General features: G+C 36.6%; 1 protein-coding gene across 1 annotated transcript; it reads left to right on the top strand.

Annotated features, from left to right (window-relative positions):
• The first annotated feature begins 2828 nt into the window (after positions 1–2828).
• On the top strand, positions 2829–8860 carry LOC4335632 (uncharacterized). Its single transcript, XM_015779777.3, has 4 exons — positions 2829–3251; positions 7886–8005; positions 8246–8276; positions 8478–8860. The coding sequence occupies exons 1-4, from the start codon at positions 2919–2921 to the stop codon at positions 8594–8596; spliced, it is 603 nt and encodes a 200-aa protein (XP_015635263.1). The 5' UTR covers positions 2829–2918; the 3' UTR covers positions 8597–8860.
• Positions 8861–13406: the final 4546 nt, after the last annotated feature.

The raw sequence follows: 13406 nt of genomic DNA, 5'->3' as shown, positions 1-13406 counted from the left end.
AAAGGTTCTAACTATATGGGGTTTTCAATTTTTTTTGCCCTATTCAAAACTGAAGTTTCTTATGTACTTGTGTAGAACCACATGTAACTAGCAGCACACATTATTTTTAATTTCTGCATCTGAATACGGAATATTCCGCAAGTTAATTAGTGCAGTTATTATCCCAAAGTTAAGCAACCTATGTTTATTCAACCATCGGACATTTAATATATTTTGTCTACTGAATCTATACTTTCTATATAGTTGGTACCCACTAACAATTATTAGAAGCTAAAACTCAACATGCAAGCATGCCACATCATCACCCACTAGCCATTACTATTCTAGCCCATTTAAAATCCCATGGAAGCATGCCACATCTTCACTCACTAGCAATTACTATTCTAGCCTATTTTAAATCCCATGCAAGTATGACATATCATTTACAATATTATATTATAGAGATTAACAAGTATGTGTCAAATCATCTTCCTCACATTATTTTCTTAACATTTCAACTTTCATTATTTTGATAATATTTAACATATACTCATCCGTGAATCCCGCAACAAAGCGCGGGATATCACCTAGTATAGGTTGAACTGTTACTACCTTTTTAATTCTCGTGTTAATAATAGCACGTACCTCTTATATTGCAACAACGATGAATGCAACTTGTATAGCACACTTCATCATTATTGGATCATTATGGACTGTAAGCTTGAGAATAACCTTATCTGTTATTGACGGTTTACACCGCATGATAGTCAACATTCGCACCATCTTGGCAATCAAACTAGACTTTGCCTTTTCCATATGCCTCCTATTCTTACATCCTATATAGTGCTATGTGTCCTGCAGATTTTATTTTATTTGTATCATTTCTTGTTTACTCTTTGTCCATTTTTTCTAGCTACAAATTAATGGGTTGACTGTGGTTTGCCAAGCAGAGCACATCCCTGTGAAGGAGAGGAGAGAAGAGGAGAGGAGAGGAGGAGAGCTACCACTGCATCCTTGAAAAGTCTTGATAGGCCACCTTTCATGTGAAATATCACAACATAATTAGGGGCTTGGCTTGGTTTTGGTTGCTTGCTTTAATGTGCACTAGTTTATGTAATAGCCCTATAAATGACTAAGTTTGAAAACAACTTCAAAAACTCATGACAAGTTTATCGTTTTGTTTTGTTTTAAAAGCCGTCCGTCGTTCTTTGCCTTTCTTTTATTTCTTCTTTAATTTTACCCATAAGTGCAAATCCTCTATCCAAACCCTAGCGGACAAGTCCGGCGCTATTACAGGGACATTATCCCATCATTATCTCTTATACCACCTCCCCTAGTCTGCCCCAACTTCCATCACCTTGATCTTTTCCACTTGAAACAAGAAGGGTGAAATCCTAGTCTGCCCTCCGGTACCACCTTCAAAATTTCTCACTATCACTATCACCTCTCCAGAGAGAACTCCTGGCCGCTGCCCTGCCCTGCCCTGCTTTCCTTTGTCGTTGGCCCAGCCACCTCAAGTCTGGCTGCCGCCATCATGATCTCTGCCTCGTTCACCCCCGCTCATCGCTGGAAACTACTGTACCAGCATAACACTATTTGATGGGTTAACCATTTATATGCGCCCTCTTAGCCCTCAAAATAGTTGTTTTAAAGTAACTCGTGCAAATTGCAATAATATCTGCACCATGACAGTGGAATCCTATTATATCTTCCCATGGTTTGATGGGTTAATCATTTATTTGTTGCATCTTAGAAAAGCCAGTTGTTTCTCTCGAAAAAGACAAGAAAAGAAAGTTGTTTCAGTTAACAGTTTTGCTACTTCCTCCGGTGTACATTCATGGAAGAATCATACAGCTCACTAGGTACCACACATCTGCTACACAGCTAATCAAGCATTAGAGGCAAGTTACTACTCTAGATTATTCACACTATCCTTCCTCCATGTAGACTCAAAATAAGAAACGGAAGATCGTTCACAAAAAAAAGGAGAAAGATATAAAGAAATAAAGGTAGTGTACAGACAATTCACATGTATTCCAATATTCTAATTGTGTGGGGACCAGACATGTATGCATGCTTGTCATGTGTTAAGCAAAGTTTTGCTCTAGTTGCTGGGACAGATGGCTGTGTACCTAGGATACGTTAGGCTTAGTGGCCAGCTATGTATTGTGTAGTAAAGTTGTATAGCGGGAAGTTTTGTACATGCCATAAATATAAAATAATAAATGGGGATATATTGTTTATTCATTTTGTCTAAATATAATTATTTATGAGAAGAAGTTTAGTGCACAATATTGCACATTATGTAAGCAAGACTTTAAATGTATTAATTGGTATATACATCTATAGAGAAATTATGGATGAAAGAAATACAATGGTGAGCCATCTATTTTTAAGACGTGTATTGCATCAAACGACGGAACCTTATTGGAAAGAGGTCGTGTATTGCATAAAGGTATATCCATTTAAGGAAGAACATATATATCGCATTAAATTTTATATCCAATCCATATAAGGAAGAAATGTATATTGCATTAAATGGTATGTCCAATCGATATGAGAAACAAAATTTCTAACGTATTAAATAGGCCATCCTGATAAGGAAGAAATATTTCTCAAATTAAATGCTATGTCCATAAAATGAATAAAATATCTGTCACATTAAATTAATTGTGTATCCACTTATGGAGGAATACATGTATATCAATTAAAGGTAAAAAATGTCATTATTACAATACGCCACCAGCTGGTGAGGTGAGCTGTAAAGGTTTGATGTAAATGAGACGCGTTCACATAGGACACGTACTATTTTGGAGCCTTATAGGTTCACACTATTTATCTCATAATGAAATTCCTCGATCAGAAGATATATTCAAGGCTAGGAGATAGACTCTTGCTATATCCCTTTCATTCTTCTATTCCTTTGGGACAATAGATCTATGAGTAGTGAGGCCCCAAAGAGCATAGCCCCGATGAGTGATTCTGAATATGACTCTGATGCGACTCTGACAGACAATCCTTTCGTAGGGATTGATGCAGATTCAGAGGATGAAGAAAATACATCTGCTATGACCCTTCCGCTTGGCAATCAACCACTAAATGTTGTGCCTTTGAGTGCCATTCCATTCAGTCAAGTGCAGGTTTTAAATCGGAAAGTGATTTCGGGTAAAGAAGAGGTTTTTGTTCCTCATTGGTTGAAGGTACACAAGCTCTACAAAGATGGAGACTGGAAGGTTTCGATTTCTATTAGGGCTAATGGACACAAAGATTGGGTAAGAGAGTCAATCTTACTTTTCTTTATGAAATTCGCTATGTATGGTTCACTTTCTTTCTGCTTTTGATATGTCTAGAGAGAATGTTTATATGCTCTTGAAAAATAACTGTTTGGATATCTCAAGATCTGCGGTAGATTTGGTTCAATCAATTGTGTTTGTGCTTCTTAATTTTCTTTCAAAATATATGGCATACTAACAATTAATAAATCTTATATTTTATTTTATTTTTTATATTGACTTGTACAGAACGTCCTTCTCTCCTGAATCCATTGATGATTATGATGTATATTTGATCTAACCTTGCTGAATCATCACATTTGTAATATCTAACAAAGCAAGTTCAGAAGAAACTAAATCTATTCTTGTAGTACCATGTGAAAATTTTTCTGGAGAAATTTGCACCTCATTGCAGTGCAATCATTTCTACTATTAATAGATTTTTTGTCATCTATTTAGTAGTTGCACACTTGTAAGATGCTTGCATTTACTATAAAATTGAACAATATAATTGATACATGATTATTCAAATTTTGAAAGCTTTGTTGGTATTTGAATAAGTACAATGCGATTATAATACTTACATGACAAAGACAACCTTTTTGAATATATATGCATTTATTGTCATGTCAATATAGAGCAAGTTAATAGAAATACACCAAGTGATATAGTGGAATGACTAATCCAGTCTAGGCTGAGAAGTAGGACCAACACTTTGGGTATAATATTATTGACAAACCATTAAAAGGTTCTTGATTTGTTTTGTATGAATCAAGTAGCATGTTAACCAGGTACATATAGCAATATATGTGGGAGAAGTCATCTGTACTGATATCCATGTCTATGGGAAATATATATTAGGATGTTTTGATAATAACATCTGTGTGCTATGTTTGACTGTATCTAATATGGGCATCTATGTATAGAAACTACTAGCTGCGGATAGATAAGCATACGAGGGGTGGAGGATTGGTCATTAACTAATACCTATTTATGCAGCAAAAGTCATTTTTTAATACAGTTTCACTTTTTATTCCCATTGAAAAGTGGGCCAGTGTAAACTATACATCTCCATTTTTCAAATGGAAACTTCCCAATGTATTATACGCTTTAGTATCGACTAACTAGTTGTAGAATTAGATCAAAGAATTATATAAGGTCGTAGAAATTATTCATAGATATTTGCTTTATTTAGGCTGTGTTCTTTTGGAGGGGTTGGGAACCCTCCTCCGCACGCAAAACAGAGCGACGGATTAACACACGTCTAATTAAGTATTAGCTAAAAACACTCAAAAAATAAATTAATATGATTTTTAACAGCAACTTTTCTATAGAACCTGCACACATTCTCTTTCCCATTAACACCACATCAGAACCTCCCTATTTGTGATGTATGCAATCACTCTTTTCCTATTTATGGTAGAAAATCACAATGACCTCTAGCCTTCTCTACCATGGAGTGGTTTGTTGTCTGATATGCCATTTGACTGTTGATTGAAGACCCTCGACAATAACTCGGATAATGCTGACATTTCTGGGCTGAGCCAATGAACTATATTATTTCACCCTAAAGAATAGTCCCATGATAATACTGCCACTAGAATTCCATGTAACTGTTTGCTACAGTATGTATCAGGATAAGGAAAGATCGTTTGCAACAAAAATCACCAGAGAACTGACATGCTGCAGACTAGACAAGACAACTCAAAATCCTTACTGAACCCTAGATGATCCAACTAGTGGTGATATCTGGTTGAAAAACATACCTTTGGTCTACCATCAACCTAGATGCCAGAAGTAGTGTCACAAGCTGGCTTGTGTGCTGATAGCCAAAACTACATGGCCTTGTGAGGCTCCATCGTCTTCATGGACTTGAAGTGCCTAGTGGATGGTAGCTAGTGGTGGCAATGATCTTTCCATAAAATGGATCTTCTTTCCATAAAATGGATCTCTTCTTATACATCTAGAATATGGGGATGTAAAAGCTGACATGGTCAGCCTTGTTGAGGTTACACACTAACGCATGCTACTATAAGAGCATACACATTAATTGTTCTCCAATTTCTTACTAGTCTAGAAACTATTGATTTCTCATTGGCAAATGGGCTTGCCTGTAGGGCTATGGTATGCATGGCTACTGCTTTGCCATGCCTGCCACACCCAATTGTCATCCCTGCTAGTATTTGGCATTCAAATGTATAATCTGGCATAGACGCACAGTGATATTGGCACTTGGTGGCCCATCATGTGGTGTTGGTGGGATTATTCCCATATGAAAATTAGGTTAGGGCCGTCATAAAACCCACACGCTCCAACCATAATATCTCCCGGTTAATCCTTGTACATGAATCGAGGAAAAAAGTGTAAGCGGGGTTTGTGTATGTTGTATTGTTCCTCGGAAAAGTTGGGCTACGATTTTGAAGCTAAGTGCTATCAGGTTTTAGGAGCTTTTTATAATTAAGCTAATAGCTATAAAGCTTGCTCTTTTGGTTAGTGTGTTTACTATTGGCAAAAAAAAAAGAAAAAGAAAAAGAGAAAGCCCTAGACAGTTACTTATACTTCTCAAAGAGGTTCCTCCCTTTTGGTATTTGTTTACCATATATTTGACACCAATGCTATTGTGGAACTACGAAGTTTCCACTAGCAAAGAAGGTTAGTTCCTCTTACAATCCTGAATTTACGAGTCTTGTCCTCTAACTCCCTCTTTAATTGCACTAGTATCAGTGTGAGGAACCCAAAGTTAAGTGCTTTAATTCCTAAGCTTATCAATTTTTAAAGCTCCCAAGGAAGATCAAAGGGCAAAGATTAACCCTATATATAACGTCCGAGAAAAGTCAACTAAGACACACTTACTTCCTAGTGAAACAATATCTTGTGAAGCATTTCTTGCTCGTGTTGTAAATCAAAGACGGTGATGTGATACATCAATTCATGTTGTTCTCCTCTTAGTGTTTTTAAAAATCTTTGAATAATCTCTCAAGCTTTTTGGGTATTTTGTGTTGATATAATATGTGACAGTTGTTGCAACTTGGGTCCAAAATTTTTAAAAGGCATCTATGTTTGGAAACCACAACCAAAACTATATTTGGAGTGCTGGTAGTTTTCATCCTGTTTTTTTTTTGTTGGTTAGAATTGCAAACTTCATTTTCCAGATGCAAGGTTTTATTTGTTGTTCCCGAATTCCAAAATTTTCTATGTTACTAAAATCATCACGTGCAACAAACATTTGACATCATTATGAATGTTCCAAAGAAAATGTTCTTGTTAACATTTGACATATACTTTATCAACTAAATCCACAGAGAAACCAGAACACATAGATGAAGGCTCCCCCCAAACTAAAGTGAGAAATAGCCCCTAATTCAAATTGGGGCAATAAAGATGCATAAAACATAGCGTTCAAAAATCAGATAATTGATCCACCCAATGAACAAGTATGGTCAATGCTTGCAGTCTAGACCACGGATCCAATTGCAAAGCTTAACTAGATTCTTTTGCAATTGATGACATTGTCCACAGGAACACCCACTTACGCTGTCTAATGTATCAAGTTCAAAGCTTCAAATATAATACCCTCAAGTGCAATATTTTTTCATTCAAGTTCAACATGGTTTAGTTCAACCATATTTGTGTTGTCAGCAATATACAAGCATAAGCAACCTCTATTATGAATGTAAACCATGCTTAACACTGGTTCTTTGTTTTTTTTATGGTTAATCTGCTGATTGCTTAGCCTTTGATCAACTGTGTGTTAGGAAGGTTGCCTCTGGACTTGCAATATAAGGAACAAAACTAATGTATGGCCTTACAGTGGGTCTTGTGATTTCATTGCATTAGGTCAAGTGGCTGAGGAATTGACCTAGCTAGGCCCATGGAAAAGTGTGATGCTGCTACAGATAGAGTTGCAACATGCCATTTCATCCCAAATCACATATTGAAAAAAGTACTGTAGCATAATGGATACAATTTTAGATGACGATGAACATTACTGGGTTGAGTTGTCTACAAGTATATCATCTAAAATTGTATCCATTAAATTATTCGGATTGCTTAAAAATATCTCCTTGATAGCATGCATATTTTTCTCTACTAGTCCTGGTGCAGGTGCCAAGACTACCGAAATGACTACCCTATTGGAATAAACAAGTTTTGTGCTTCTCACATGAAAAATACATATTATAGAAAAATATGAAATTATATGCATCGGTCTGATTTAACCTAGTCATTGGAAAGTTAAGTATTAAAAAACCTAGATGGAGTATAAACTGTATAGCACATTGGCTTCTAATTTCGGATAGTTCATTCTTCGGACACCTGCATCATCCTAATGAAGTTCATATGGTATCCACATATTATGAGAAAAGTTTTGTTTTAAAGACAAGCTTGTTCTAAATTTTCTCTGAAGCCATGGTAAACAAGTAGAGTATGTTGCACATAATTTCATGATCGATGTGCTTTTGTTTGTTTGGTTTTGCCTTTTCCATTTATCCCCGCTTCTCTTCTCAGAGCTTTATAATGTTGAACACATACATGATTATCTCATGCATTATTTTTCTTTTTTACGCCAATTTATTGGTCCTTGAAGTCTCCCTTATAATACATGAATTGCGATTTCATAATACCTTTTATTGTAGTTCTACAATCATCGGGAATACAAAAAAACATTCCGCTCCAAGCCTGAAGTTGAACTATTTATGGAAAGAACCCTGCTGCACGGGACAGATATATTCAACGGACGTAAACTACATAAGAAGGTAGGCGAACACTTATTTTATGCTCATACTAATAATATATAAGACATGTTTTAGTACATTGTTTGATTTACATGTTGCTAGATAAAAATATAAGTACTAAGTCCAAACATCCACCTATTATAGTATAATTAGGTATTTCCAAAAAAAAAAATCTTGGCCACTTTACGTGCTTGTATACATATTGTACTAAAGTTTTTTGTAGAAACTCTAATGTTGATATATATTTATTTTTCTTTACAGAAGGCAATGGGTTCCTATGGTGAAGGCAGTGGTATGGATTTGAAATATACTATTTCAGAAGCTTACTTCATAAACTAATTAACATTATATACATGTTGTCATTTGGTTTTGTAACATGGTTTTGGAGAATTTACCTCACTCTGTATTACTTGTGTAATTGCATTTGAAATGTTCTATTTTCAACATAGCACTGAAGCTAGTGTTTTGTTTTTACCCAATATTTTGCAATCAGGTGGAAGTACATCTTCCATGGGAGAGAAAAAGAATACCAATACTAAAAGACAGAAGCCCTCGAGTATTGGAGATGACCCTATGATGCTGAAGCCAACTCTGCCTCACGGTTTTGTTTAGTTTCAGTTGGAACTGCATATGTGAACTGGTGAGAGGGAGAGCAACAGAAAATAAACCTAATACTTTGCTACATACCATTTTCATGTTGCCTTTAAGAATAAGTGCACATTGCATCAAACTATTGATGATGCTGCCTAGTTATCGGATGTTTTTTACTTGATGTTTGCTTATGATTTCAGTTCTGTACCTTTAAGCTTGATATATTGGCTACATTGTTCTGTTCAAGTTTATTGGTTGGTAGCAATCATGTGGGTTAGTATTTAATTTATTTGCATGAGAAGCTATTACCAATAATGCTGTTTTTTTATTGGAGATGCATACATCACTTTGCATACATGTGGTCGCATGTACTATATCCATACTTCTTTGCTAGATACTATATCCATACTTCTTTGCTAGATATGTGTTGTTTGATTGCAAGGGGCTAAATTATAATTTATTTGAAAGTAAATTTTACTTCTTGCAAACAACTCTTTGGTAGAAAGAAAACTTTTTTTGTTTTATTTGTTATATATTCAATTAGTCATATGTATTGTATTTTTACATAGACTCATTCTATACATTTGATACATCCAAATTTTGAAACCTTTTTCTATATACTATTATTAGAGCGCACTTCAGTTTATAGACTCATTTTATATACTGTTGTTACCGTGCACTCCCATTCGAACCCCCCTCTCCTTTTTTTTTAACAAAAGATTCATGTTGAACCCCCTATACACCATACAACTTTCACTATGGGCCACTTTCCTTATATTTTTTTTTTCACTTTGGACCCTTTTTTATACCATTTTTCTCAAGATCAAACTCACGGTGAAACCATGATCTTTTCTTAAACATACTCCTCTTACTCCCACTACTGTCAGCTTTGCGGGAAAAGGGGGTCCAAAGTGAAACACAAAGGTAACATGGCAGCAGGGAGAGGGGTGTTCAACGTGTATTTTCTCTATTTTCATCTCTGCCCTCCTTTTTCACCATTTTGCTTCCTTGCGTTGCCTGTCATGATCAGTCTCGTTAGCCACTCGTTAGTTCATAGCAAAACAGTGCAAGAAAAGACCAAATTGCCCCTGCCACTGATTGGCTATATTCATGGAAACTTTTAAAGCACCAATTCACTAGATTATTTGCTCCACATATCCAAAAATATGTTTTCCCGAAAATTTTTCTTCTGGTACATAGCTTATATCATTTATTCAAATCTATATCTTAAGATTATTTTTAAAATATTTAATTTATCTCTAAGATGAAGTGGATAATATGCGACAATAATCCAGTGATAGATCTGTTTCAAATGGGGGCAGAAGCATTGCTTGTGTCTATCTTATTGATAAGTTACAAAAAAATTTAATTCAATTGTCTTATTCCTCTTTACCGAAAAGCTTACAAAAAAAAGAAGTCTTCTTCCTCCTCTGACTGAAGGACATCATCTCTCTATCCACATTGCTACCAAATCCATAGCCAGCGATGGCTAATCTTGTTGGCAACCAGTGAAAACCATACCATCCCGTTGCAAGTGCTCTCTGCCTGGTTTCCCCTATAATTAAGCAGCTTGATCACATATGGTTTATCCATAGGAATTTAAGCCTCATTTGAGCCACCATTGGAATCTGCTGCCACAGGGGCACTGAACCACTTGAGCCATCATTTTTGCTCGAATCATCATAGAACATGAAGGGTATAACATCAGCATTCGCTAAGAAAACTAGCATGATCTTAATCGGTAATAATGAATGGATGTGACTGGGGTAGCAACTATGGCATACACTAGAAAAAATTCGTCGAGTGGCAAATAAGTTATAGCCAATTTTGACAGGCAAATAAAGGAAGTCAGTAACTTTGGATGCCATTTAAGGAATTTTCTCAATTAAATATGTTGAATTTTTGAATGAAATTTTGATAATGGCATTCATTGGTGTTGGTTGTGGATCAGTAACATTTCACCATCAATAGCATGAAGGTGTAAGGAGATATTAATGCTTGCTTATTTATTTATCTTTTGATTAGAATGGTGGATGCTCTATTTGGTGTATGTTAATGCTTAATTTTTTCCTTTTCAATTCCACCTCCGTTGACAATTGTAAGAGTGCGGCCCCATTAGGTAGGGCTCCAAACCCCAATTCCTAGCTCCAAACTCCTACTCTAGTGGAAGCTAGCTCCTGTTGGAGTTGGAGACCTATTGAAAAGTGTTTGGCTAGTTTTTAGCTCTAGATCTGAAAGAAAATGAAAAAAAAAAAGCTCGGGCCAGGGCCATGTGGCTTCAGTTGCATGCATAGACTTTTTTTTTTAGTTTTGTTCTGCTGCAAAGAGTGGTGGAAAATCCGAATCAGTTATGCGTGACCTTTCTGGTTTGGTTCCAAGTTATGGATATCATGTAGGCATCTTGGTCATGTATCCTGATATCTCTATAAATACCGAGAGGCCATCTTGACGTGCCAGAAGCGACAAGCAATCTAGGGTTTTGCCATTTCCATTGTGCTGCGGTCTCGCACATTGACTACTCCATCCTGCTTTCTGGTATGCACCTGAGGATAGGAAGAGCAGGTCTCCAACACCTTCGGTTTCAATGTCCTACAGCAGGAGATGATGAATAGAGTTTTTGGGAAGCTTTGCATTTAATTGCTCATATTTATTCACTATGGCTCGTCTTCCTTTATGTTCAGGCGCTGCGTGTCATCATATACGAAGTCTTTGTTTTATGTAAAAGGGTTAACCTAGGATATCGTTGCTAGATCAGGATCAAATCTTGTAAATTAGACACCAAAATGAACAATGTAAACTATGAAAGGTTATGAAAACCTTTAAGTGAATCGTTTGCCTACAATGAATAGAATCCCTTCAGCTTGGCAATTTTGTAGTCCTTTCTGGAAATTTACTATACATGCAATTACTGTCCCTAGCTCTTTTTAAGTTATTTACCAGAGGCTCATAAGGTTGTTTAGCTCCACAAATTCAGCAATTCTTTTGAGACTTTTCAGGTGGCTGTACATTACTAAATGGGGTGCCATTTACAAGGCCTATATAAATGGATGTCTCTGTTGTGGATGGGCTCATTATGGGCCTTGCGGTAGCCATCGTCCAGCTGGGTGATGAGGTGGACCAGGCTTGGTGGGGGCAAACCTTTTATTTGTTCCATCTTAGAAAAGTCAGTTACTCCTCTTGAAAAAAGATAAGAAAAGCCAGTTGTCTCACTTTTTGGTTTTTGCTATTGCCTCTAGTGTTCATTTATTCAAGAATTATTCCGTTGGGCAACACATCGCTAGGTACCACGCGTGTGCTACAGGGCTAAAAAAAGCATTAGAAGCTTGCTATAGATTATTCATGCTATCCTTTCTCCAAGAGGTACATTCAAAACAAGAAAAAAAGAAGGTCAGAAAAATATAACGAAATAAATGTACGGCATGGACACTTCCTAATGTAAGTGTATTCGACATGCATAATGAGTTATGCTAAATTTCGCTCTAGTTGTTGGGACAAATTGCTTTGTAGGTTATGCCTAGCGGCTAGCTATTTATTGGGTTCTAAAGATGTATTACAACTAGTTCCATACACAACATAAATATACAATAAGATTTTAACACTGCATAAATATAAAATAATATATGGGCATATATTGTTTATGTATTTTGTCTAAACATAATTATTTCTAATAAGCTATTTAGTGCATAATATTGGACATCTGTATAAGCTAAACATTGAGTGTATTAACTGATATATACAAGCAAGGAAAAATTATGGATGAAAAAAAAATATATGGTGACTGGTGATCCATCTATTATATCTTCTCTCTAAATACTAGCATTTGTTAGAAAATGTGTTGCATCAAACTATGAAAATCAACCATGTATTGCTTGAAGGTACATACATCCATATGAGGAAGAAAAGGTATGATTTTTTTTAAATATCCTTTTTTCCATAATTTGTGTTTATATACCTGTGTGGAATTAATTTGCAAAAATATACCTAACCCGCTTGCTGAGAATGCGAGAACGAGGATTAAGCGCATGCCGGATGCGCGAGACCGAGGGTCGGAATGATCATGCATCCTGGAAATGCGGTACACCATGGTGGTATCGCAGGACGGGTCTGTGGCAATGCGGTGGTTGGCTGGACCGATCATCATCAGCCCGATCCCGCAAAGTGGGCGCACGACACCGGCCTCGGTCACATAGAACTGTTACGCAGAACTGAATCGGTACCGCAGTTTGGGCCTGCGGGACCGAAGCGGCGCCTCTATTCTGCGCGATCGAGGGTGCGCTGGCCCGGTCCCGCGGTGCATAGCGCACGCGCACAGCCACCGCGCGGGACTGACTCGGTTCCACACCTTCGGCCTACGCGACTGAGCCGGTCCCACACATCCAGTATGTGGCACCACGTTCCCGCGCTGCCACGCCATGCTTTCGTCCCGTACCCACGTTTCCAACGTGCGGAGGTGGTATATTTTCACCAAATTTCCCCACACATGTATATAAATACAAATTATTAAAAAAATAGGTATATTTTCAAATTTTATTCGAAAAGGTATATCACATTAAATGGTATCTCCATATAAGGAACATAATAACTATCTCATTAAATAGCATATCTCTATAAAGAAGACATTATGTGTCATATTAAATGCTAGGACGATGTAAGGAATATAATATATGGCATTAAATGGTGTTTCCTTGTATGGAGGGTGGAGGATGATATGCATATCTCAATTAAATGTAAAAACTTTAATATATCATTATTATAGCACGGCACTAGCTGACAAGGTTAGCTGCCAAGGTTTGGACTACCTAAGATGTCTTCACAACAGTTATTTTGAAGC

The sequence above is a fragment of the Oryza sativa genome, chromosome 4 (genome assembly GCF_034140825.1).
Source record: "Oryza sativa Japonica Group chromosome 4, ASM3414082v1".
Classification (NCBI taxonomy): domain Eukaryota; kingdom Viridiplantae; phylum Streptophyta; class Magnoliopsida; order Poales; family Poaceae; genus Oryza; species Oryza sativa.
This window is presented reverse-complemented; position numbering and strand designations above follow the sequence as displayed.

Excerpts from the sequence above, each read along its gene's own strand:
- LOC4335632 (XM_015779777.3), top strand. The coding sequence starts at position 2,919 with ATGAGTAGTGAGGCCCCAAAGAGCATAGCCCCGATGAGTGATTCTGAA. Across the intron at positions 3,252-7,885 it reads CTAATGGACACAAAGATTGG|TTCTACAATCATCGGGAATA; the intron begins GTAAGAGAGTCA and ends CTTTTATTGTAG. Across the intron at positions 8,277-8,477 it reads TTCCTATGGTGAAGGCAGTG|GTGGAAGTACATCTTCCATG; the intron begins GTATGGATTTGA and ends TTTTGCAATCAG.